Below are 26721 nucleotides of genomic sequence, written 5' to 3'. Positions count from 1 at the left end.
CACTATTTACCTGTTATATCTATCCCCCCGCCCCCCATCTTCCCCACCCCATCCACCCAGCCTGTCTCTCCTCAATTTACAACTTCCCCAACTGTCTCTCTTGCATGCATACCAGCCCAGCCTCTGGCTTCTTTACTATTCATTCCACCCAGAAAGAGCACACACCAACTGCAGAGGCTTCCTCAGCCTGATGAAGGGTTTTTAAACCCGAAGGCTTGCCAAGACATTTTTTTCCAACTATTTAAGTTGGTCTAATAAAAGATATCAGATTCACCCAAAGAACCTTGTTCAGCTTTTAGAAGAACTTCATCATGTTATGATCAGACCTGATGAAAGATGTCTTGCATTTCACAGCTTATCTAACTATTCCAACTACACAGTTGGTCCAATAAAAAGATAATCACCCTAAAAAAATCCTTGCCTCTTGCATAATTTTTGGACCATCAAGGCTACAACACCACTCATAAACTACCTTCAACTTTTAGCTAATTTGAAATGTATCATCAAGTAATTTCACCAATATCAGGCTTCAGACCAACTATCTTTGCAATTAAAGAGCCACAGATATCTTAAAATTCCAGACACTTGGGTTCAGAACAGTTGTTGCAGAACGCTCTTCTGCAGACTACTTCACTCCATACAAAGGGGGCCACAAGGGACACCTAGTCCAGCCCTCTGTATCTGAGCTTCCAGCTCTGTGGGCTGGATAAGCAAGACAGAGCTGGTTTGCCAGCCCAATTCTACTATGGAGCAACCCTGCTCACTGACCTAATCCTGTGCAAGAGGCCATGTCATCCAGCCAGCAGGGCTCCCTGCAGCTCTGGAAATTTGGCAGCTGGGGAGTGGTGGCAGCATTAACTGACTGATGCCAAATGTCCAGACTTGCGTGAAGCTACACATACCAGATGACAGCCGTCACAAGTCAGATGTGGCCCATGGGCGGGCGGGTGGGTGGGCAAGTATACCATCTCAGACAGATACCTGCCCAGCCTCTTCTCGTAAAGAACCAATGAAGGAGATTCCACAATATCCCTAGGCAGCTTAGTCCACTATCCTATTATCATTGTTATAGGGTACTTTTGCCTGCAATTTTATCTGCTTTGCCTTGGTTTAAGGCAGACCACACTTCATCTGGCCTCTTATCCTGCCCTCTCTGTCAATGGAAAATCATCTTCCGCCCTCTTCAAACATTTGGAAGGCTGCCATAAAGGAAACTGCTACTGAGTCTTTCCTTAACTTTCTTTTCTCCAAACTAAACATACCTACCTTCCTTCAGCCTTTCCTCATGTGGCTTACTTTCCAATCCCTGCACGATCATCTTCTGATGCTCTAATCCTCTTCAGTTTCTCACCACACTTCTTAAAATGCTGAACAACACTTTGTGCTGAGCTGCCGGTAACAGAACAGAAGATATGAGACAGAGCTCTATTTTGCAAAACAGTGCAGCTCTGGTGGAAACCTGCTCCTGCACCAGCAAAAACAAACCATTCTGGTAAGCAGAAGTCTGCATATCTTCCTGGTTCTGTCTGTTGCTTTTTGGAACTTAACCCTATGCATGTCTTTGGTGGACTAACCTCAGGATAATACCTTCCAATTTAACAGCTTGCAGAGGTGCACCTGTCCTCTTCTCCCTCCATTATTGATCTAAAGTCAATACTGGCCCCTCAACCCAATTCAACATATTATTGGATCAGATACAAAGAGAAAGTAGTTCAGAAAACTCCCAGCCATTCTGAGCTGAACCCTCAAGTGGGAAAAGAAAATGCATATGGCATACAAGGGGGAAGAGAGGGTGAAGAAAGAAGTGCTCAAGAATTAATTAGCAAACTATATGATAGGACACACCTGCAGAGGCCAAAAACTTTGGAGTCATGATTTCCTGAAGAAATTACACAGGCGCAAAAAAGATAATACAAACAATAGGATGGCCAACAGCTGTGCTAGAGCACCTACTGTGCTTTATATAACAGAAAAGAGTCTCTCTCTATTGACAGAAGAGAAAGCTCTGTGAATGGCTAAAAAGTAAAATCTTTATCTCTGTGAGTGTGAAGCTGCTGGGGGGTGGGGCGGGAAATGGGACGGACCATGGTTACATTTATTGTTCAATTTAATTAAAGTTTGAAATAATTTGGATAGCGGCTCCAGGAAAACTTGCCCTTGTGAAATGTTGTCGCTGGGTGTTCTGCCATCAATAATTGTAGTTCCAACAGAAGTGGTGCTGGCCCCTACCCTGGGGGTCTTTAAGAGGAGGTTAGATGAACACCTTGCTGGGGTTGTTTGACTCCAGTAATCTTTCCTGCCATGGAAGGGGGTCGGACTAGATGATCTACTCGGGTCTCTTCTGACCCTAGAAACTATAGTTTCAAGATTCTCCTAAGTAACACAGCTGCCTTCTATAGAAGATGGAGAAAGCTACAAGAGACTATAAAGTTAAACTGAGGATTCACAAGATGACCTAGTTTCAGGTTCCCACAATGGAATCAGATCTCAAATTGGTGAATAGATCTGGAGTCCTTTAAAGAATCTTTATGTTGCAGTATGAAAAGACAGGCCTACTCAACTGAAATGTAAGTGGCCAAAACGTGTCCTAAATGAACCTGATCTGAGCCAACATAACTCAGTGCCCCTTAGATATAACAAACATCGCAAGATATTTGCAAGAAGCTCCTGTCTGGACTGGGTGGAATGGCTGCCAAACTGAAAATATTTGTATGACAGGCATTTCTTACAGAATCTTTTCTGCTTTTTGAAACAGTAGCATCAGACCTCATAGGAACCAGCTCTCTCAAAGGAATTCAGCCATTGACGAGCTATGCCATGAGACAGAGTATAGGGAATCAAGGAACTGGCCTGTGACATATACTGTGACATAAATGAAAGTGCCCATGCTAATCATATGGGTGGCTCTCACAGATCAATATATCAGTGCTGTCTCAGCCATGTTGCTGCTACCAGTATCATTGTGGTTCATTTGGTCTTACTTTGGAAATTACAAAAAAATGGACAAAAATCTATGCAAGTTCCCTTGATCACAGAAAAATAATTTGTTTAACATAAAATTTGGACTTTGGCCTGCTCTCAAGCAATGTCTCTAACATGTATCACTTGGAGTGGTGGAACAGGAGTTCACCATGGGTGTTCCCCATCTGTGAAATATGCTGAGTTAATCTTTCAGCATCCACTTGTGGTCAAAATGTAGCTGTAGGAAAGTATTTTTTGTGTCCTGAAGTTCTGAAATGACCGCTGGCTATCACCATTCTGTATTACTATCTTGTTCAGTCAGTGCTCGCTGACTGAGCCCAGAGGCAGCATTTCAAATGAAGCTGTTCCAGATATATGCCCCACAGAAATAACTGCTCAGTTTCACACTGCATTCCTGCTCTGTCTAATCATATTGCTGCAGCATCCAAAACCTCTATATCAAATTCTTTCAGTTGTGCATATGCTAATCCACATGCATTATTCTGTTTGAATTAACACCTATCAAAACCACGTCAATTCGGTCTGGGTCCTCCACACTTCATGAGAAATGGCACTGGCAAAACACAGATGGCCACAAAAAGTAACAAAGTTTTTAGTTTGACCCTTAATTCCCAAAATATCTGTAGGCTCCAGTAGGCATTCAACAGACAATATGTGAAAGTAAGTGATCTTTGAACATCGCCACCATTACTCAATTGAGTTGGCCAACAAAGCACTGGTCAAAACTCAAAGGCTGTTTACTATTATTTTCACTGCTTGGTGTGACAGAAAAGGCTGGTGATGTGTTTTTTCTGCAGCCACCGACATAGCATGCAAAACAAAAGACTTACTCAAAAAAAAAAAAAAGTTATACAGCAACATCAGCTAAAACCCCACTCTCCTTTTTCCAGTTGTTTAAAACTAAAGAAAAAAGCTGCAATGCCACCAATCTCTCACACCGGCAATTGTCCCATTATCTTAAACAGTGTATTTCCAGTTATAGAAGTAATTTTTATTATGGTGGCTCAAAAAACCCAAGAAAACAATTTAATTAGCAAGCCTATTCCCTCCTGCTGAATGGCAGAGACACGAACAAAACAGAAATGTTATAACATTCTCAGTGCAGAAAATACAGGCAGTTCTATAGCATATTTCTCCCCATCATCTGCTCATTTTTTAAATTGAAAAGCACATTGTAGTAGGTTGTTCTACACAACTGTTCAAGGAAAATGGCAGTCATATCCTACTTTAAAAAACCCCCACAAATCTATTATTAATACAAATGTCTAATTTTGTTTTTTTAAGAACACACAAAAAAATAAATCAAACAACACAACCTTTTAGCAAGTTTCAAAACCATTTTTCAATGCATTAGATGCCCTGTGTGGCCTTCTGAGGAACTGAAGATCTGCTGGCTATGGCTGCTGAATTAGTTACAAGCTAATAATTTCCTCATAAGTTTGCTCTTGGGTCATAAACAGTTTTTCTACTAATATCAAGACACAGAATACAGAAAAATATTTGGGTAGAACGGCTTTCCTTTGTTAATATAAACTTTTTATCTGGTTAACCTCTGGAATAAAGTTTTTATCCAAGGAAGGCCTCTACGTAATTTCTACGTTCATAAGAGTAATCAGATACAGTTAGTGATGCTATCAACCCTGCCCACAAAGGTTTCTCTCTACTTGTATACATTATACACTATTAACTTAACATGATTTTTCCAAGAGTAATTTTGCATTATTTTTAGTTGAGGTTGTATTTTAAATACTTAAGTATTCTAAATAAATACATTCCTATGTAATATTTAAATAAATCTGTAACTGTTACATACAATAAGGTGTGTACTTAAAGTTCAGCATATATACTTTTTACATGCAAGAGCCAAAAAGGAACCACTCCCTTACTTTCACAGATGATGGTGAAAATACATTCTCTCACTTTTAACCACATTACGACATAAAATAAAGTAAGCAGATTGTAAAACTTGAAGGTTAGCCAGAAACTCATGGCAGAACTCTTACACATCAAACGTGTTTCTTCTACCTCTGTACAAAACTGCCATAATGTAAAGCCTCTAAAAAAAAAAATGGGATCAGAACCTCTAGAGAAAAATGTCATCTACAAAGAGTTTGAACTTCTGTAAGTTGTGCAAGGGGGGTCTGTAGTTTAGTCATCCCCTTCTACAGATGCTCCAGATTGTTAACCACATGTCTCTGCTCCACTTTGGCAAAAGAGTAAAGAAATGTTTTCGCTTGATCTGAGCCTTAGTAAATGCAAGAAGAGTTCAGCAACCAGGACCAAACACAGTTGCAGATGTAAAGGACAGAGAGAAAGAAATAAAATACCACAGCATTCTAATTGTGGTCATATTTGTTTTTAAAAAAATCTAATTCATTAAAAGTCTTTTTCATTTTTTAATGCTTTTAATTCAGTACTCCCCCCCTCATATTAGTTTCATTAAGTCACTCAACCTCTGTGCTTCAATTTCCATAAAGAATATGGAAGTAATACAATGGTTGCAATAGTTCCACATATTACAGATATTAGGAAGCTTAAGATATACCAGTGTTCTCAACCTTTTTAGACTCAAGGCACTGTCCCCTGGACAGACTCAAAGCACCCCTCAGAAAATGTCAGCTCTTAGTTTTCGCTATTTTTCTGCCTATAGAAAAAAATAGTAGAAGTTTTTCTGTTGTAGAGAACTCAGAAAGACCACAACTATGGATTTATATTTGAAATCTCTGGGTCTTGTGAATCTGGCTTTTAAACCTAACAGTGCTAAACTAACATTGTGTGAAACCCTAAGGCACCCTTGAAAGCCCTGGTTGAGAATCACAAAGTTAACAGTTGTATTTCTATCAAAGAATGCCAATACAAGCTATTATGATACAACTGTTATGTCTGCATGATACTGTAACTGCTCCATCCCTTACCCATTTTGGATCCAAGAGGTAATAGTTAAATTGTAACAGATGCTGCAAGCTAAAGTGTATGTTTGTCCATACCTTCAGTCACTGCAAAATGCTTGAGGACCTACAGATGGCAAGAACTACTGAAATACTAAAGTACCACCAACATATATTAATTCTCACTTTAAGCAAAATAAAACCAAGGTTCCTGCATTCTACAACTATATAAATAACTAATATTTTAGGTTTCATCTTATTCATAGCTTAACACTTTTTTTGGATCATTACACCATCCCTGCAACATACTTTAGCCAAACTTAATTGTGTAGTTAAAATTAACACCATTCTACCAAAGTTTGGTCTAGGAGTACATGCATTCACAATTTAGATTACAGAAAAAAAAAAGCAATTACCTGCATTTGAATCAGGAAAAGATAAATAACAAATATTGGTTTTCTAGAGAGGGGAAAAAAAACAACAGGTTTTTACTTGGAAAACAAAGGTTTGTTTGTTTTTAAATAAAAAGACATAAGGGAAACAGTTTCTACTCACTTCTTTATCTGTAAGTTTTGAGTTTTGTGGATATGTCACCTATAAACAAAAAAAAAAAATTATCTCTACTTGAAAAGAGGGTGAACAATTTAAAAACACCAAGTGATTAACTACTCAACTACCTTTTGTGATGCAGCATTCACTGATTTACTTGTGTTTATTGTTCCCAATACAAGACAGCAACTGTATTTTAGACAGCTACCCTTTCCCAGCTGCTTGGATAGAACTTGCAGGCTCACATCCTGGACTGTGAACAAAACCAATCAGCGCTCTTCCCTATTCAAATAACTTTAATTGTCCTTAACTAGTCTTGAGGGTAGCGTAACTGTGCTGGTTCAAGAAATACAAGGCAAGAATTTTTGTGAATATTTTTTACTAATCAAACTGGGATAGATTTAGACAAACTTTTGAAAGTGATGTATTCTTCCTCAGGTCCGAGGTAAAAATGAGCGCGGTGAAAAACTAAAACAATTTGCAGGAATGTAAAACTGGAAAGAGAAATTCCAAAGGGTAGCAGAGACCTAAATCACAGAAAAAGGATATTAGCGAAAGATCAAGACTTTTCAAAAAGGAAGAAGGTCATTATTACCTGCAACTTGAAGAAAGATTATCTAGAATCAGGTAGACTGTTGTATGCAATTAAGTCAATATCAATGTTCAATCCTTGGTTGTTAGTGTACATCAGAGCTGGCTGATAGTGTGGCCAATAAATGCCCGTGCGTGCGCACAGCTGCAATGCAGCAGACAGGCACTAAGGAGCACAGCCCAATAGCTTGGAGAGCTGCGGGCAGCTGGTAAGCCTGTCGTGGTGGAAGGGGAACAGAAAGGGCATGCGGGGGGGTGCAGATCAACACCCCCTGTGGAAAAGAAGGGAGTGGGGCAGGTGCTGCCCAGCTGGGGTGGGGCAGGGCACAGGACAGAGCCACAGCTCATCTGGGGGGAGGCTCCCACTGCTGCGTACACCCAGGGAGGGCACCAGGGGCAGGGGTGAAGACATGGTGTGCCTCTGGATCTGCACAGCAGGTACTGCAGCTGTGAGCTGTACTGGATTTTTGCGGCAGGAGGGTGAGCCAGGCTGAGCTCAGGGCGGGCAGCAGAGGCACTGGGAGGAAGGCTACGGGGGCAGAGGGGCTGCAGCCTCCCCAAATTTTGCTATAGCCCCACCTCCCAGCACCACTGCCGCCTGCCCCAAACACAGCCCTGGCCCAGCTCCCTCCCCACTAAGTGCCAGGAACATCCCAGCACAGCCCTGGCCCCAGCCTGCAGCTGCAGCCCCTGCCTCCACATGCAGATCCAGGGGGGCACCCCCCCTCCAGTGCCCCCTTAAGGTGCACACAGTGGTGGGAGCTGCCCCCCACCCAGACAAGCTGTGGCTCCGTCCTGTGCCCTGCCCCGCCCTGGTTGGACAATGCCCACCCCATCTCCTACCCCACTCACTTCCTCACCACAGAGGGCATTGACCTGCCTCTCCCCGCACTTTCACCACAACAGACTTACCAGCTGAACACAGCTGTATCAGTATGTTTGTAGCCACCAAGGAGGAGTATACCTGCCAGAAATCAGATCTGTATCAGCCTACATGCCTCCTTAAAAATTGGCTATCGGTATCAGCCCCCCGCCCAAATTCTATCTTCTAATCTTGCAAAAAAGAGACACAGAAATGTAGTAGTCATAAGAATCAGGACCTCACAGGTAAAAATACAAGACTTAAAACAGCACAGCAGGGTTGTTAAACCCATCTGGCCCCAGGGCCAGAGTGGTGTGCAAAGGGTCCTCGCCACCTTCTTCTCCCCCCACCCAGCCCTGAACACATGTACCTGCCAGATACAGCGCACATGGCACCTGCCTGGGCCAGTCAGGGACACTGGCCCAAGTGGGTGCCATGTGACCTAGGACCCAGCACCATGTAAGGGGCTGGTCCTGTGCAGCATGTGGGTCAATGGGCAGCACCCAGAGCCAAATTATGAAGCTCTATGGGCTGGACTCAGCCTGTGGGCAACATGGTTGACACTGCTGCTCTAAACCCACAGTGGATATCTATGTAATAGAAACTCTGAAGTACTAAGTCACCAATACCACTTCCTCTAGAAGTACCTGCCTTGATTTTCCTCAGTCACTATTACCTTCTACTGAGCAGAAGCATTTTTACATCTTAAGCTAGTTGTTCCCAACCTTTTTAGCTGCAACCTGCTGCTGGGAGAAGAGTAGGAGAGTGGCAGAGGCTGGGAGGAGCTCCCGGCAACCTCCTGTTTTGTGTGCGGTGCCGTCAGCATTGCCCAAGCAGCCTCCATTGGGTTGCAACCCGAGGTTGGAAACCGCTGTCTTAAACCAAGACTGAAGCAGCATCATGGCATGTTTGACTATCCTGCCTTAATGCCTTCTTAACCAGCTCAGCTCCTACATGAAGAGCGACAGGTCAGCCAGGCATCTCACCGGGTTGCTGAATGGGAAGAAACGAAATAATCCCACCGGCTAATCGGAAGTGCCGGAACAGCTGCACACCTCCCTCGATGCAACCCTATGTTCAGATGTCCGCCTAGATGACAGCTTACGAAGCAGGCACGGGCACAGGCACAGGCAGGGCTCCCGCCCCCCGCTCACCTCCACGGCCTGGCCCAGCTCCAGGTCGAAGCCCACTACGCATACACACTGCATCCAGGCCGAGAAGCGGTCCCCAGGCAGCAGCGCCAGGCCCCAGCCCGGCCCGGCCGCCTCCTGCCCTGCCGCGGGCCCGGCCTGGGCCTGCTCCTCCTCGTCCTCCACCGCCGCCATCGCGCCGCTGCAGCCAGCCGAGCCACGTGACGCACGGCTCGCGCCCTCCAAGCCCCCGGCCTGGGCGCGGGAAGTGGGAGAGTCCAAAACCAGCAGGGGGGAGGGGAAACCGGGAGAGTCCAAACCAAGTCGGGGGCGGGGAGGAAACGCCGAGAGAGTCCAACGTGGCTTGAATAGCGGGGGACAGGCAACCCGCAGCCGCGCGGGGAGATGGAGCGGTCCAACCTCTCCCCCTGCTTGTGACAGAGCCAGGACCCGCCTACCTCGTCCCCAGCGGCGGCTCGCCCCTCCCAGCGCGACCTCGGCTGCCCCGGTTTCCGCGCGCAGGCGCTTGAGCGCTCTCGTCTGCCATGCCCTGTCCTACCCTGGGCGGCGGCGAAGCTTGGTCTTCCGTGTCCGGCCTAGGGACCGTCCTCTCGAGAAAAGGGTTCTCTAAGGATAAAATAGTTTGAAGCAATATTATTTTATCATATATTTTTTCCATACAGCTCGTTTTGTGGCCCCTGCCCCATGTTAGTTGCATGATGCCATTCACAAGTTAAATCAGGCCAGGCATTTCATGGAGTCACAGAACATGAGGGTTAGAAAGGACCCCAGGAGGTCACATTTAGTCCAACCAGCCCCCTGCTCTGAGCAGGACCACCCCCAACTAGAGCATCCAGGACAAAGCGTTATCTAGCTGGGTATTAGAAACCTCCCAAGATTGAGATTGCACCACCTCTCTAGCTAACCTGCTCCAGTGCTTCTCCACCCTCCTAGTGAGAGAGTTTTTCCGAATGTCCAACCTAAACCTCCCATGCTGCAACTTGAGGCCATTGCTTCTTGTTTTGTCATCTGCTGCCACTGACAACAGTGCAGCCCTATCCTCTTTTGAACCCCCTTTGGGTAGTGGAAGGCTGCTATTAAATCCTCTCTTTGGACCAGCCATACCTGCAAAGTCAGTGTCACAGGATAAAAATAACTGTAAAAAAGAGTCAACCTCTTATAAAGGCAGTTCTGGAAAAGGCTAACTTCAATGAGCTCAGATTAGTAAGCAAGGCACTGAAGGGCAAGAGCATTGGTGAGATGGGAGTCCAGGAAGGGTGGGCGTTCCTCAAGGGAATGATCCTTCAGGCACAAAAGGGTTGGACCATCCCACTGCACATAAAAAGAGGCAAAAGACCCAAGAAACCTTCTTGGCTGAACAGAAAAATCCAAGAGAGCCTAGGGAGGAAAAGAGAGGCATACAGGTTGTGGAAGCAGGGGGTAGCCACCAAGGAGGAATATATCCGCTTGGCTCATGCTTGCAGGGAATCAGTCAGAAAGGCCAAAGGAGCACTGGAACTCAGGCTGGCAACAAAAATTAAAGACAACAAAAAGTCCTTCAGGTATATAGGGAGAAAAAAGAAGGCGCATGGCAATATAGGACCCCTACAGGACAGACTAGGGCAACTGGTAACAGATAGGAGGGACAAAGACGAGCTCTTAATACTTTGCATCTGTATTCCTGAACACAAATCAAGATATATCTCCCAAAGAGACTACAGACAGGCACAAGAGGGACTCCAACCCGCCTACGGTAAGCACTGACCTAGTGAAGGGGCATTTGGAGAGGCTGAATGTGTTAAGTCAGCAGGCCCAGATGATCTTCATCCAAGGGTGCTGAAGGAATTGGCCAGTGTCATAGCAGAGACACTGGCACAGCTGTTTGAGCACTCATGGTGCTCAGTCCCAGAAGACTGGAAAAGGGCCAATGTGGCCCCTATTGTCAAGAAGGGGAGAAAGGATGACCTGGGTAACTATAGGCCGGTTAGCTTCACCTCTATCCTTGGGAAAACCTTTGAAAAAATTATTAAGGATCATGTTTGTGGGAGTCCAGCAGAAAAAATAATGCTGAAGGGCAACCAGCACGGCTTCATAGCAGGTAGAGCTTGCCTGACTAATTTTGTTTCCTTTTATGACCAGGTCACAAAATGCTTAGATGCGGGAGTTGAGATAAATATCATCTACTTGGATTTTAAAAGGCCTTTGATACAGAGTCACATCCCATTCTTATCAACAAATTAAGTTGTGACAGATTACTACACGGTCAGGTGGGTGGAGACTTGGTTTACGGGGCGCGCACAGAGGGTGATGGTGGACGGGTTGTGTTCGACCTGGAAAAAAAAGAGGGCAGTGGAGTTCCCCAGGGTTTGTTCTTGGATCAGTGCTGTTCAATATCTTCATCAGTGACTTGGATGAGAGTGTGAAAAGCATTCTGTCCAAATTTGTGGACTATACCAAATTATGGGGCAAAGTAAACATTCTGGAGGGCAGGGAGTAGATTCAGGTACAAACAAGGCATTTATCTTTGCAATGCTTCTCTGAGGCCTCTACCACACATCACATACATGATACAAAGTCACTGGTCAATCATGCAATACATTTAGACAAGCCATATTATATCACACCATAAAAATGTCTAGCCGGGTGTGAAAAGAGCCAGCCAAATACAAAGTTAGTGCTTGAAAATGTGTAACAGCTCTCTAGCTGGTTTCCATGCAGCTTTCATTTAAACATTTGCTCCTGAGGAACAGAAGCACAGGATCACAGGAAAGTAGGGCTGGAGGGCTCACAAGGCTTTCTAGTCCAGCCTTCTGCTCAAGGCAGGATCCTTCCTGACTAGACTATCCCTGCCAAGTGTCTATCTATCTTGCTCTTAAATGTTACCAAGGATGGAGATTCTACAACTTCCTTGCGTAGCCCATTCCAATGCCTGACCACTCTCAACGTGCTTCCGAATCTCTAACTGTAATGTCCCTGCTGCAGCCTGAGATCATTGCTCCTAGTCCTGTCCCCACATGTATCCCCATTTTACAAAAAGGGAACCAGGGCAGAGATCAATCAAATGACTTCCCCTAGATAACACAAGAAATATGAAGAAGAGCTGAGACAGAGCTGATAAGTACCAGGCTAGTGCTTTAACAAGACGAGCCTTACTCTTTAAGAGTAAGAGTAAGAGTTTTCAAACACAGGCAAGTCCCATATATATCATATTAAAAACAGTTCATGAACCTGAAACACAGACGTTAAAGAGCTACATCACTGGGTAAATAGGTCTTCTACCACATAACTGTACACTACAGTTCCTCCTTTGAGCCCTTTCCTTCAATTGTGGCAGATTCAGTGACAAGTTACACAAATTACTTTGGAATGTGTCCTTTTACGCTTAGGGTCTGAACACATGAATCCCAAAACACCACTTCTGCATCTTCTATGTGGACAAGAAGAATGAAAGTTTCAAGGCTACTGAATCAGACTCCATTTCCTTTACTGAGTTCCATTCTCTCATCTTTCTGTATCCTCTGTCTGTTGAAAAACCACATCATGAGAAATTAAACTGGACTTTGATAATTACATTAAAGGGGAACAAGTTACAGTTCATAAAATATGACATACTCAAATTAACATTTTAATATTTTCAGCTGTAGCAATTTTAATTTCGTCATAAATCATTAACAACTAGGCAAGTTACAGTTAGAAACTAAAGTACAAAACTTTGTCTATGTTGGAGAATTTCAGAAAAAAACAGCACAACTGCCAGGGCCATCCCAGGGGAGGAGCGGAGGCGAATTGGGGCGACTGCCCTGGGCCCCATGTTTTGGGGGACCCCGTGGAGACGGGCAGAGTGGCCACGGCTCTTCCTGCAGGGCCTGCCTAGTACTGGTGACTCCGCGCTGCTACATCAGTATTAGCAAAGGTGTTTAATAGCTCTGCTATTCAGTAGACTCCAATTGCTTCAAGTGTGTTTACTACAACATCAACTTCTGGCCCAGCTCATTCAATCTTTGAACCAGCTGCTAAGTCCAGGATGCTGCAGGACACTCAGACCCGAGGAAGATTAAAATTACTGTATTTGTGACAATCTTTCCTTCTAATATTTTATTGTCCCCTCAATAACTTATGCCATAAAAATGTATACAATTACATGTATATAAATGCATGAAGTATTTTACTGCTACATATAGATAAGGTTGACATCCAGGAAAACCAATTTCTTCTGAAATGTCATATACAATATGTTATGGCAGGAGACTTTTCCTATCACATTTTAGAGAAGTAGACAAGATGTTTGAGAATAAGGGGTTCAAAAAGGGAGGTAGTTTCAGTTTCTGGACATTTTCTTAACTATTTGGGGAATGTTATCAATCAAAAACATCTTGGCCTAGAGATTTCAATAACTTAGTATTGTTGAACAGTGGTGCCCTTGACCAGCTTTATGGGACTAGGTCAGGAGAAGAAATTAAAAAGAATTTCTGCATATATTTTGAGCACTACAGAGTTTGACACCCTGTGCTGGCTGGCTTCTGAAAGCATTCATCTGGCTTTATCATGTCCATGCAATCTTCAAGAAGCATCAACAACCAACTCTGGTTTTCTGAAATGCACAACATTTTCTTAAGGTTTAACTTTATTCTTCTGAAGTATCAGGTTTCCCCAACCCGTATTTCCAAGGTAACTACACTTTCTTTTTATTATTAAAGAGACCATTTTCCATTGAAACTACAAGATGCATTGAGGGTGATAAAACAGAACTAACAGTATTGTCATTATTAAGATCATAGAATCATAGAAGTAGGGTGGGAAGGGACCTTGTAGATCTTCAAGTCCGACCCCCCGCCTGGGTGGGAGAAAAGACTGGACTCAAATGAGTCCAGCCAGGTAGTTATCAAGCCTCTTCTTAAAGATCCCCAGGGATTTTTTGAAAGATACTAATCAGATCCCCTAGTTAGTCTTGTAAACATAGGCCTAACTTATGTTTCACCTATAATAGGCACTCTACTGTTAGCATTCAGTTTAGGCATCTTTTACAGCAGAGCATGCTTTTCTGTTTTCTGCAACTCAGGTTTCTGTTTTGCAGCTGACTTCACGCAGGTGGAAGGTTGACCCACAGTGGGGAAGTAGATGTCACCTGTGCCACCATAAGAATTTTTATGTAGGCACAGAGTGAAAGCAAGTAGATGTTCGTATCTTCTGTCATGCCATAAATGCTCCAATTTGTGGCCACAACAGAACACAATAATAAACTAGACCTTTTTATTGCAACCCATGTACATTTGCTTATGTGTTTGCTCATGCTTTTGCTCATGGCTCTGGAGCCTCCCTAAGGCAAGGGATCTTTGGGATTCAGGGGCCCAGTCCTGCAAACCCCAAGAATTCCTGGGAAGGATTGGACCCCTTAAGTCTGGGGAGTGCCTGCACCTCAGGACTTTGGGGTGCATGGGGGGCTCCCTGCTTGCAGACACTCAGCCCATGCTGTACACAGGGGAATCCTTCTCAGGGGCTTTCTCTGGGTGCGCCTGCAAGCATGGAGTGGAGAGTGTGGGTCCCCCCTCCCTTTGCATTTGTGGACATAGTCAGGGGAAATCCTTTGCAGAGAGATTTCCCTACACATGCCTGCAAATATGGAGGGTGGGAACCCTGTCTGAGTGTCCCCCCAACCCACGCTTGCAGAGAATGCAGGAAAATCCACTGCAGGAGATTCTCCTGGTCCCCAAAAGAGGGGGCTCACCTACAAGTGGGGCATTTTCCCTCCACTGCTGACATGCCCTGAATCAGCTGAATCTCCGAATCACACAGGCCCCATCCCCCACCCACTCTCAATGGCTGGCCCGCCCCAGCTCCCGGCTTTTTGGGAAAAAAAAGCCCCGGTTGCTGCCAGGCAGTGGGGGCGATCCCTGATGCCCCACTCCACATGGAGGGGCTCTGCCATGAGCCCCCGGAACTCCTGCCTGCTCTCCTAGCCCCACCATGGCTGCCCTGCTCGCCTCAGCTCCCAGCCCTTTAAAAGAAAAAAAACAACAAAAAACCCTGAACTCACTGGCTCCTGCCTGGCAGGGAGGGGCAATCCCTGTTGCCCTCCACTGCCCCACGCTGCATGGGGGGCTCTTCTATGTGCCCCCAGAAACCCCGAGGCTACTGCAGGAGCTGGTGAGGTCAGGGTTTTTTTGTTTTTTCTTAAAGGGCCAGAGCTGGGGGGGGCAGCCATGGGGGGGGCTGGAAGAACAGGCGGGGGTCAGGGGGCTCGTGGCAGACCCTCCATACAGCATGGGGCATTGGGGATCACCCCACCTGGCAGCACCCAGTGAGCATGGGCTTGCTTTCCTTCCCCCTCCTCCAGCCCCTGCTCCCCTGCCCCCTACTTACCAGCTTGGAGTCTGGGTCCAGCTCCCTGCTGCAGCAGGCAGGGACTATCCGAATTGCCAAAGCTCTCCAAGTCAATTGGGAGATCTTCAAATCGACTTGGACCTTTTAACTGGTCTGGATTTAATTCGGACTTGAGAGATTCAGCCACCGAATCAGGCCAAATCTCCTCCGAATTGAAACAGAAACCAAAGCTCACACAGCCCTAATCTATATATGTCCTTAGAGCATAATCAGCTGTGTTGTAACATGTTGTGGCAGAGTCAATTGCCCACTGAAGACATCTGCTTCTAGCCATACAAATTCAACTGTAGCATTAAACCTAAGCAAAACAAAGCTTCTTTCATAAGAACAATATCCTGAAATCTTTTCCGCTGTTAAGTAATAAAGAGTAGGAAGAAAGAAATGAAGAGGACAGGACAAAAGAGAGGGAGATATTTTTACGGTAGATCTTGAGTTGAAATGGATAACTGATAAGGTACAGAAAGGCTGTTCCGGTTGGCAAGAGCTAGGAAGAGAAAGTTCTATACCATCAGTAGCACGTTGTCTGGGAAGACTGAGAGGAAGGCAAGGCAAGATAAACAAGATGACAGAGATGAGGTCTGTGTGCTAGGTGAATGAAAAACTGAGGAAGGGTCTGATGGACTGACAGGGTATGCAAATTCCAAAGCTAAGAACTTATTATAATATGATTTTTGTGCTACAAACTGAAGGCGATTTCTAGCGAATCATAGGACTTTGCATAAGAAAAAGTCTGTCCACTTTATTTCATTGAGGCTTTAGAACAATGACACCAGCCATATGATTGCCCATATGCAGAGGGAACCCAAGCAGCAGAGTGCGGGGCCTGGAGCAAATCAGCCCGTGCGTGGCCCCATCCCCAGGCACGAGGAAGCTGGCGGCAGAATTGGCTGTGGGGTTGGAGGTGGGGAGTGCTGAGCAGCCAGAGGCAGCAGATTTAGTGACAGATTGGAGGCGGGGGGGGGGGGGGGGGGGGGGTGCTGAGCAGCCAGATGTGAAGCTGGTGGCAGCATGGGGTGGCCATGGCTGTTCTGCCCAGCTCTGCAGACCCCCCGCAAAGCGGGGCGGTCATCCCAATTTGCCCTGCCTATATGTATAGATGGCAGAACCAGGGCTATAGAGACTATTAGGGAAAGCATATCTGCTGACATAAGTTGTTGCAGTACAAACAGGTCTATACACCTGCCCCAGGGTGGGAGAAGGGTGTGTTTTAATTAGACCAGCTCCTGGGCAACTACTTTAATTAAAATGCTGCAGTGTCACATGCATTAAACCCCCATGTGTTTAAAAATGGCCACAGGACCCTTTATCTAAAGCTCAGTCGATGAAGTTTAGTTAAAGTACCCTGTGGCCATTTTAAAATGCATGGGGCTTAATACACGTGATACTGCAATGACACTACAGAGCCTTAATTAGAACGGAGAGCAGACTCCATTAATCAAGTCTGCTCCACTGTGTTCTAATTAGAAAGCCAAGGAGCATGTATATAGGCAGCCAGTGAATTCAGGAATAGTCCTAATGGTGAATTCCAGCCTGTGTGCCTCTCTCTCTTACACCTCCTGCTCCACCTACTTTTTTCCTAGTGTTGCTATCTCCTTATTTGCATGCAGCTCTCCTTTTAGCAACACCTGAGCATTTCCCAGTTTCCTGCTGGCATGCTATATGCCCTTTTGCTTTAGCTTGAGTGGGAAGTGAAGATGCTGACTGCTCCCATCTGCCATACAATGCTAAATACTGACACACTCCTTTTCCCCTCCTAACAGGAGTGTCAGGCCAGTCATACATATATCAAATACCAGTATTTGCCACCTTATGATAATTATATGTCATTTTTTTACTTAAGGATAGAAATATTTTAAAGAATAAATTGTTACATTACATATTTATTGGGATTTTGATTTAAAACAGCATTTTATCTATATCTAAAATTAGAACTAATCACAATTAAAAAATTACATTGATTAAATAGCAAAACCTCTCTATTTTTACAGAATTTCCTCACACTCTTCAACTATCTAAATGGCTGACAAGAACATTTTATTTAATTTTTCATTTCATTTTGCATAGAAAATAAGTTCTATTTTTTTAACCAGCACTTGTCACACATTTAACAAAATGCCTACTTAGGATTGTACAAGTTATACACAAAGTTATGCTAACAGAAATACAGCGAGTTACTGTGTGTAGGATTTCCCCAGTGCCCACTGAGAGCATATGTATGGCATTATTCCTTAGGTTTAGAACAGTTTGGTATTCCCCCATGTGCTCAAATAACCTCTGTTGGCCAATACAGAATGGGACAAAGTCTCTCCCCAGTACCTAGGGGTATCTTATCTATACAGTTTTTTGCATGTATTTAATTATTGCATATTGATTTAGAAACCGATACAATTAAATTATTGCCATCTGTTTAGTGGATGTAGTTCCAAGATATCAATGTGTCTTCAGGAGAAAAAAAGGATTGATCAACAAGGAAAGGTACATCTCAGAGGCCAGGAAGTGTAGGAATTAAGTGAGCATTCCCTTTAGGCATGCTTTTTACTATGTAAAAAGATTAAAAATAGCAAAAAGGCCATCAACAACACAGAACAAAAAAAGAACTGGGGCCGCTAAGCAGTGAGGATGGGATAGAGATGAGAGTAACCTAGGTACAACCCCGACATTAATATTTTGCCTCACTTTTCAATAAAGACAACTCTGTTGAGCAGGAGGGCAAAGGCAGGACAGCTAATGGGAACAAGAAAGTAAGAATGAAAGTGATTACATACAGGATGGGATGGAGGCAAGCTTAAAAAAGCTTGATGTACTCAAGCTACAGGTCTGGGTAATTTTCCATCCCAGAAATCTGAAAAACAAACAAAACCCTGGCATATGAAATCACAGGTCTGTTATCAAGGATTTAAAAAAATCTAGAGTCATGGGTAAGACTGTGCAACTAGAGAACAGCAGAAGGTAATATCCATATCTAAGGGAAAAAATGATCTAGACCAGGAGTTCCCAAGCTGTGATACACGTACCCCTGGGGATACACAGGACATCTCTGGGGCATATGTGGGAGAAATTGTGTAATGGCAGATTTAATTTTTACTATAATAATAATAGGCATTTAAGGGGTTGAAACATAAAACGTATCCTGGTAGGGGTAGGTGGGCAGCTGGTAAATCTGCAAGCGGGTATGCAGTAAGAAAAATTTGGGAACCTCTGATCTGGACAATTACAAGTTTCTTAATCCAACCTCAATAAAATATAAGGCTTTAGAACACATTCTGAAAGAATAAATGCAGAATGGTACAATGGAAAACAGAAAAAAATGCAACATGGGCTACCCAAAATCAGGGTCTGGGAGATGAGAAATGGATGAAATCAAAAGGAAATTATCAGGTTCATAATTGTTTTAACCTTGCAAAACAATTGCTAGGAGGGGCTGTAATTGCTCTCTATAAATACATTAGAAGGGCCAACACAAGGGAGGGAAAAGAATTATTTAAGCTAAACAATGATAGCACATTATAAATTAATATAAACCAGACAGGAATACATTTAGGCTGGTGATTTGAAGATTTGTAGGCCCCAAAAGAGTGAGATTCTGCAAGGAGCTTGAGAACGTTTTCCCCTCCATCTCCACTCAACCTTTTACAGTTTTAAGATGATGCTCCTTCAATTTATGAAAGGAATTACACGAATTGGCTGCAAATGATAGCAGGAGATTGCTCTTCTGATGCAGGAAGTCCCTTGTAGTTGTATGAGCCTATGTTTTTATAGACTGCTTCCATCAGCTGGTGGCTGGTGAAATAACTGTATAGTCATTGTCAGCAATCCCTCATGGTCAAGGATGGTAACTCCTATGGGTCAAGTTGTAGACAAGCACACTGGTAAAACTTCCTTATAGAGACCAGCCTTTAGCTGTTCTGCATTTATAACTGGCTTCTTACCTTCCCAAATCTTTACTTTTCTGACACTTCTGGCCCTGTATCAGCATCAGTCAGGAAAACAGCAAATACTGTAGCTCATTAGCAAGTGCTTACCTGTCACTGCAATCCCAAAATTATTAGCATTCTGTAGACATGTTCTTTCATCATTTATTTCCAGTGATACATCAGTAAAGACAGTGCCAAGCTGCTAGAGGGCATATCTTCAGACTATTGTACTTTCCAGCTCCCAGGGAAAAAGAAAAAAAAATCAAATCTGTGGAAATTCAGGCTAGATTGTCACACAATTTTGTATCAATATGCTCTGCTACTACATCATTTTGATCATTTATGGTCCAGAGGTTACATTAAGTTGCATTCACAGAATAATGACTTGTTTACCAAGCATTGCAACATAATCGTTTTGACAAAGGGTGACCACACTGTCGCATCCTATCTTCCTTGATTTACTGATTTTATTAAACCATTTTCTGCTAACTAATGAAAAAATGCTTTCCCAACCTCTGCATCGCAGCAGCAAAAAAGCAAAGGGTGCTTCTTACAATATAACATAGTAGAGTTTCAAACCTATTAGGTAATAGGTATTCTGGATTACACACAGCCAATGCTCTAGTGGGTAACAAGAGATTGTTGTGAACCAAGAATGTTTTTGCAGCTGAATGTGAGGATTAGCTGCTTTACAGTGCACAGTAAAATGTACATGTTCCCCAGAAATAATCACTTCAGGTTTTACAGTACTGCTAAATACAGTTTGCCTCCACATGTCTCAACAGGTAACTGTTGAGGTATTGGTCTGGGATGTACATCTCATTACAGCTGAATTCTGCTATGAACTTCCAAATCACCCTACAAAATAGCCAATGTCTGCATAGCATCTTTTTTTTTCAATTTAACTTCTCCTCAAATATGTCCAGTAGATGAGATTTGGAGCATATCTGGATGATTACAAAAATCTAGACCTTATACATCCGGGTGAGTAGTGAGTTCCAGAAATGAGGATTCCTTTGGGAAAACACTCTACCACTAGCTTTCCTTTCAAAAAATAGCTGTTTTCAGGGGTAGAGCAAAGTGGGGTGGGGTGGGGGGGAGGGAAGGAAGTGTCCTGGTACACTTCCACCTCCCTTTGATTCCTGCTCTACCCAAAGTTTAAAACCAACTATGTGGCAGTAGCAGCAGCATTTCTAGTCAGGCACTGCTGAAGGAGTCATTTCACTTCCTGGGTCATTATAATCTACCTGATTCCATCCAGCTCATCATTCCACAGGTGTTAACATCCCTCTCTCTTTTTTTTAATTAGGGGTGAACCGATAGAGATTTGAGAGCCGATACAGACAGCTAATTTTTAAGGTGGCATATTGGCTGATACTGATCCGATTTCTGCTACAGCTGAGTGCAGCTGGTAAGTCTGTTGTGGTGGATGGGAAGAGGGGAGGGAAGGGATGTGGGGGTGCAGATCAAGGCCCCTGTGGTGAGAGAGGGAGTGAGGCTGGGGCAGGGGCTGGCACTGCCCAGTTGGGGCAGGGACAGAGCCATGATTTGTCCAGGGGGCGTGGGGTGGCTCCTGCCACTGCGTGTAACCCGGGAGGTTATGGGGTGGGGGGGGCGTGTGCCCCTGGATCCACCGTGGGGGGGACAGGGAGGGCTGGGGCTGCGCTGGACTCTTCATGGCGCGTGGGTGGGGGGATTGGGCTGGGGTTACATTTAGGGAGGGTGGTGGCAGTGCTGGGAGGGAGGTTATGGGGGGGCTGCAGCCACCCCAAATTTCACTGTGGTTTCCATCTCAGTGCCACCGCCTCCTGCCCTGACCATAGCCTTGAGTGCAACCCCCATGTACCAGGAGCACAGGGGTAATATGTATGAATATGAGCTGGCAATGTGATGCTGTAGCCAGCAGGGCCAATAATACCTTCGCATGCATCAGTTGATGCATCTCCAGCACAACCAAAGAAGTGATTTTCCCACTCTTCTCAGCATTGGTGAAATGGCAGCTGGAGTACTGAGTCCAGTTCTGGGCACCGCATTTTAACAAGGGCGTGCTAAAGCTTGAGCGAGTCCAGAGAAGGGCCACCTGTATGATCAGAGACTTGCATGACAAGCCATACGAGGAAAAGTGGAGGGATCTGGGACCCTTCAGCCTGAAAAAAAGAAGGCTGAGAAGGGACTTGGTAGCAGCTTACCGTTACATCAGAGGCATATATCAAGGACTCGGTGAACAACTGTTCACCAGGGCACCCCTGGGGAAAACTACAAGTAATGGTAACAAACTCCTGGAAGACTATTTCAGGCTCAACACTAAGAAAAACTACTTCAGAACTAGTGTGTCCAGACTGTGGAATAAGCTCCCTCCAAAGGTGGTGCAATCCCTTCGCTGGAGATCTTTGAAAGGAGACTGGACAGGCACCTTGGTGAGGTCACCTGACCCCAATTGTCTTCCCTGTTTGGTGCAGAGGGATGGACCCAATGATCTTCTGAGGTCCCTTTCATCTTTATAATCTATTAATCTACTAATTTATTGGCCAAACTATCGGCCACATGAGGCCAATTTCTGATGCAATCAGTTTTCTTTACATTGGTGCCAATACAAAGGTCTGGATATCCTACTCATCAAGTTATTATTTGTTCTGCAATTCTACCATCTATTAGTTGCTGCTCCTGTAATGAAGCTCCTGTTTCACAGCTCTGAAGAGAGCTTTTAATTCACTCCAACTTACATCTGAATATCAGTTACTTATATTTTTCAACTTACATTTTTCTTGAATCTTAAACTGAATTAAACTATAAATGATAGTTATTACAAGTTATTAGATATATTAGTAAAGCTTCTAATTTATTTTTAACTAGAGAAAAATATGTGGGATGATGGACCTCACCATCAGCACCCCCTTTTCAAAATTCTATATCTGCCCATGGTTGTTTTAATTGTTTGGAAAGCAGAATGCTAGAAGGGATGCAGTTTCCCAAGTGCAGCAGGCAGGCTCTACTGACACAAGTGAAGGTGTGTTTCACTGAAGCCTTTTAGACTTAGAGGCAACATGAATCTCAGTCTCTTCAATCTCTCCAGTCTCTTGTCATTTGGAAGTCTCTCAATTGCCTCTGTTTAATTTCCTGGAAATAGTCTCTCTAGAATGTCTCTGTTCCCTATAGCCCCAGTCCTGCTCTATTTTATTTGATATAGAATGACAAAAAATGAACACGTTATTCTGTGTACTACTGGCTCATCTAATAGCAACATAATATTTTCCAATATCATTTCCCATCCTGTTCCTTATATCAGAGGCGCTAGAACTTTTCTATATTGAAACTTGTCCTAGAATTCCCACTCAAGATACCCACTCCCATCTAGGGAGGATATAGCTTGTATGTATCAACTTGAAAAGGGCAGGGTAAGTATAATTCCCCTGCCATATATTCAAAGTGCCAAGTGATAATTTCTATACTTGATATATCCTGTTATTTATTTTGATTTTTTTGATCACCTAGTCCACAGTGCTGTTCAAATCTTTCCCCCAAGTGATCCTCATTAATTTGGAATTTATGGCTGTACCCCTGCAATAAAAAGTTCTCTAAATGTTGAGCACTTTGTAAGACCTAAGAAACTCTCCAGACATTCAGGCCAAAGTCCTAATGCTAGGCAGGTATGCACATGATTCAAAGATGCTGCATTCCACAAGTCTGGCACATGTCATCTCCCTAGAAGGGTAAAGGTGATTTGCCCTTCATTCCCTTATCCAAAATGGCTATTGACAACTGTCTTTGCCCTAACCAGTGATGGCTGTCATATATAACATTTACATAGACTTTCTGCCCTTAACTATGATGGCCACTGAATGTGGTCCTCCTGCCCTTATCTAACATGGTTGTCAAATTTCACCTCTTACGGATCCGTGGCAAATGACAGTTTGCCTGAACTGAACATGTGCTTGTAAGTCATCTTTACTCCTGGCAATTAATCTACAGTTGGAAATTCTGCACCAGACACCCCTTAAAGATGCCTAGCCACCTGTTCCTTTTGCTGGTCAGAGGGACACTTTGAAAGGTATCAAAGACCCCAGAAGCTGTTTTGCTATCCCACTTTCTCCAGTTTGTTAAGTAACAACTTAAGTAAAAAGGAAAATATGTAGAATATAAGACAACACTGTGTGTGTTTGGTTTTAAAAACTGTAATTGTAAAACATACATATAGTGATCAGAACATGTTATTTCTCCATTTATTTCTGCTGTCCTCTAATCATTTTATTCCCCACTTCCACAGAATATAATATTTTTCTATGACGTTTTTTCCCCTTGAGTCCATTGTCACAGGGGCACTTAGGTGCCTTGTTCCTAGAAGTGGAGAAGGGTAGCTGCCAATCTCCAGGGCAGCTCAGGTGCCGGTTGCTGGGGCAACCAGGCTGGTCACATGACCAGAAGGGGGCAGGGCCGGGCCTTTATAAATAGCCCAGGCCAGAACCTAAAAAGCAGTTCCCTTCTGGCAGGGGTAGGGGGTTGTAGCCTGGCCACCTAAGTGGCTGTGGCGTGGTAAGGGTAGAGAGAACCCAGGCTGGGAGGTCACAGCTAGAGAGCCAAGGGAGCGTGGACCGTATGTTATAAGCCAGGAGGCTTCTTGTTGTTGAGTTGTAGCTGATTGGCTTATGTTATTACTTTAACACCGGAGGACCGGGTGAGGCTGTAGGGGTGCGAGGAGGCCTCATGGGAGCCCCCCCTAGTTGCTTGGGAGTTCCTGGTGCCCTGTGTGGGCAAATGAGTGATGCCTGGGATGGCACAGCTGTTCAATGCCGAGACGGCACAGCAGGTAGCCCTATATGGGCGATAGTGAGAGGCCCGAACGGGGCAGAGGACTCTGCCCAAGGGTCCTAGCACCAGAGTGAGTCCTGTAGGGACTCGTGTTGGGCCCCAGGTGTGGGAGTCACATGAGTGAAAGCCCAGGGTGGGTGGTGTAAAGAGGACTAACCCAGCGAGGGCGCGTCAGTGGCTATATAGAGCCTGGAGAAAAGTGCAGAGAAGCCGTGGGAGTGGGTATGTGTTGGAGAGGCCCCAGGCAGGGCACGTGTAGTAAGAAGCAACCCCAAGAGGGATGTGTATGATTGACAGTCACCCCAAGAAGGGTGTAGCCTAGCAGGTGTTCCGGAGGGTTTCCACAGTAATAGGCACCCCAAGGAACCAAAGGGGCCAGGTAAGGCTCCAGCTGCCTGAGCCTAACTGGACACATGATTGACAGGACCCAGAGCAGCCAGGTAAGGCTTAGGTCACCTGAGCCTAATTGGATAATTGTTATTGACAAGAACCTAGAGGGGCTAGGTGAGGCTTAGGCCACTAGCCCAGTGGGGAAGAATACCATTCATGAGCCTGATAGGGCTAATTAGTAGTAAAGGGTGCCGGTTGCGGGACAAGCCCGGGGGCACCGGGCAGGGCGCAGACCAAGAGAAGGACCTGACAACATCTGGAAGAGCTGCGAGGCTTGGGGGGTGCTAAAGGGGAGGTAGGAGGCACGCATAGCCCTTAAGGCTGGGGTATATTGAGTCACCCCATACAGAACAGGGGATAGTTCAGCAAATACCATGTATTAGGAGATAAAAGGGAGCCTCCCTAACTGAACCACTTAACAGCAAAGACATGGCAGGCAAGGATAGAGGGTGCTGGATTGCCTAATTGACATGGTAGGGGGTGCTAGAGGGATCACGGCTGCTCCTAAACCCCATGCCATGATGTCTATCAAACGCCCTTTCCTTTCGATCAATCCAGATCCTTCCAAATATTTAAAAGGATTTGTTCTCACAGGATTTCTGTCCTATTCTTTGCACCATGAGCATATATTTTTCTACCATCTCTTTTTCTTTTCTCCTCACCTTCAAAATGTCCTAATTTATTTCTAGTGAGTCGATCTGTTTCATCCAATCTATCTGCTGTAACATTTGAATTCTGCTTGCCCTGTCCCTAATCCTCTTTTAAGATTCCTTTTCCCCATGACTTGCTACAAACAGCCTACATAATGACACTCATTAAATAAACTGATTTTCTGATTGTGGGTTCTGGGTCACTATCAGATAAATTTGAGATGTCAGCAAAATAAGCATCTATTTTAAATATACTGATTTAAAATTTTGTAGGTTATATGCCACAAGCTCTTGAGTTTCGGAAACAGTGCAATGTCTTGAAGTTTGAAAATCACTACCATAGTTTCATACCTCTTGTACAGTTACCCCTCTATCACTTTTCCCTTTTTGCCTTCAAAATTTATGCAGTCCTGTTTCTCATCTTGGATATCACTTCCCTGCTTCCAACACTGTAATTGGTTTGGTGCCACCTGGCTTTTGGTCTCTTCCCTCTCCTAAGACTTCTTTCTGCCATATCCCATGACACTTTAATCTTGTTTTGACCTTTGTTACCCTTGACACAGTTATCCACCACTCTTCCTTCCTCTTCAGCTTCTGACGCTTTTCACATTTCCAGTCTCTCTCATTGATTGCTCATGGCCTCTCTCTCTTCATTCGTTGTTCTTATTTTTCCTGCCAGACCTCCACTCAGGACTGTATCCCTAACTTGCCTCTCTGCATACTGTGTCAAAGGATGATCTTACCTGATGGCTGGACTTCATTTTTTATCTGTATCACTCAAACTGCCAGCAAGCCTCAGGGAGACCCAATGGAACAGAGCATCAAACTAGTACTCGAGAGATCAGTTCCACCACTGCATTTTACTTGATTTTGAGCAAATCTCTTTGGCCTCAGTTCCCTCTCTTTGTAAAATGAAAATACATATTGACCTGCTTTATAATCTAGACAGAAAATGCTGAGTAAGAGGTGGGTATTGCACAGTGGATACCTGACTTTTTTTTTTTTTTTGTCCTCTCCTGTCCTCTGCTCAGCCCTGCCTTTGCAATTATCCTTCCCACGTCTCCCTCTTTTGCAATCTGGGGCTTTAATTGGGTTAAGACCCAGCCGAACAGATAGGCGAATGCTTTGCGAAAGTGAGACACGCCTCGCAGCCGCGCAGAGCAAAACCTCCGAGCCGAGGCCGGGGCAGGAGAGCCCGAGGGAGAAGACAGGGCCTTGGGGGGGGGGAACAACAAACACCGCTGTGCTGTCCGCTCGGTTTAGTTACAACAAGGAGCGGCCCCACGTGGAAGAGCGGCCCCGGGCCCCGGCGGCTTGCAGAGAGCTGAGACTATCGACACTTCCCTCCCGCCGCCACGCGCCCCGCACCTGCGGCCCGTCGCCGCCGCATGGAACACCCGGAAGTGCAACCCGGAAGTGCGGGCACCATCTCCAGCGCGGCTTCACGGCACTCAGCGCGCAGGCGCCATAATCCCGCGCCTGTGCCCTGCCGAACCCGCGCCTGCGCAGAAAGCGGGAGGCGGGCGCTGCACCTTCCCTTTGGTCAGGCCGGGTGCGAGCGGCTCCTCCCTCCTCCTG

At 44.8% G+C, this 26721-nt stretch overlaps 1 protein-coding gene and 1 long non-coding RNA gene across 6 annotated transcripts in view; both read right to left on the bottom strand.

Annotated features, from left to right (window-relative positions):
* DENND6A (DENN domain containing 6A) overlaps nucleotides 1–9197 on the bottom strand; it is a 50991-nt gene extending 41794 nt beyond the window's left edge. For both annotated transcript variants that reach the window (XR_002101471.1, XM_019536890.1), the window contains exons 1-3: nucleotides 9027–9197; nucleotides 6426–6464; nucleotides 6287–6329 (exon numbers count right to left, since the gene is read on the bottom strand). Coding sequence is in view for 1 of the 2 variants with exons in the window: in XM_019536890.1 (XP_019392435.1) it covers nucleotides 6287–6329; nucleotides 6426–6464; nucleotides 9027–9197 (253 nt within the window). In the remaining variant the exon portion in view is untranslated. The remainder of the gene's footprint in view (nucleotides 1–6286; nucleotides 6330–6425; nucleotides 6465–9026) is intronic.
* Nucleotides 9198–12111: 2914 nt separating this feature from the next.
* On the bottom strand, nucleotides 12112–26567 carry LOC109311304. Of its 4 annotated transcripts, none has more exons than XR_002101469.1 (4): nucleotides 26512–26567; nucleotides 19406–19535; nucleotides 17559–17657; nucleotides 12112–12524 (listed from the first exon to the last, which is right to left on the bottom strand). It is a non-coding gene; the product is annotated as an uncharacterized LOC109311304 (long non-coding RNA). The 4 variants fall into 4 exon arrangements; XR_002101468.1 differs by having other exon boundaries at nucleotides 19406–19565; nucleotides 26512–26526; XR_002101470.1 differs by lacking the exon at nucleotides 26512–26567 and adding an exon at nucleotides 26073–26318.
* Between the last annotated feature and the right edge of the window lie 154 nt (nucleotides 26568–26721).

The sequence above is a fragment of the Crocodylus porosus genome, unplaced genomic scaffold (assembly GCF_001723895.1).
Source record: "Crocodylus porosus isolate Cpor-Errol unplaced genomic scaffold, CroPor_comp1, whole genome shotgun sequence".
Classification (NCBI taxonomy): domain Eukaryota; kingdom Metazoa; phylum Chordata; order Crocodylia; family Crocodylidae; genus Crocodylus; species Crocodylus porosus.
The sequence above is the reverse complement of the archived record's forward strand: the minus strand, read 5'-3'. Positions and strand labels throughout refer to the sequence as shown.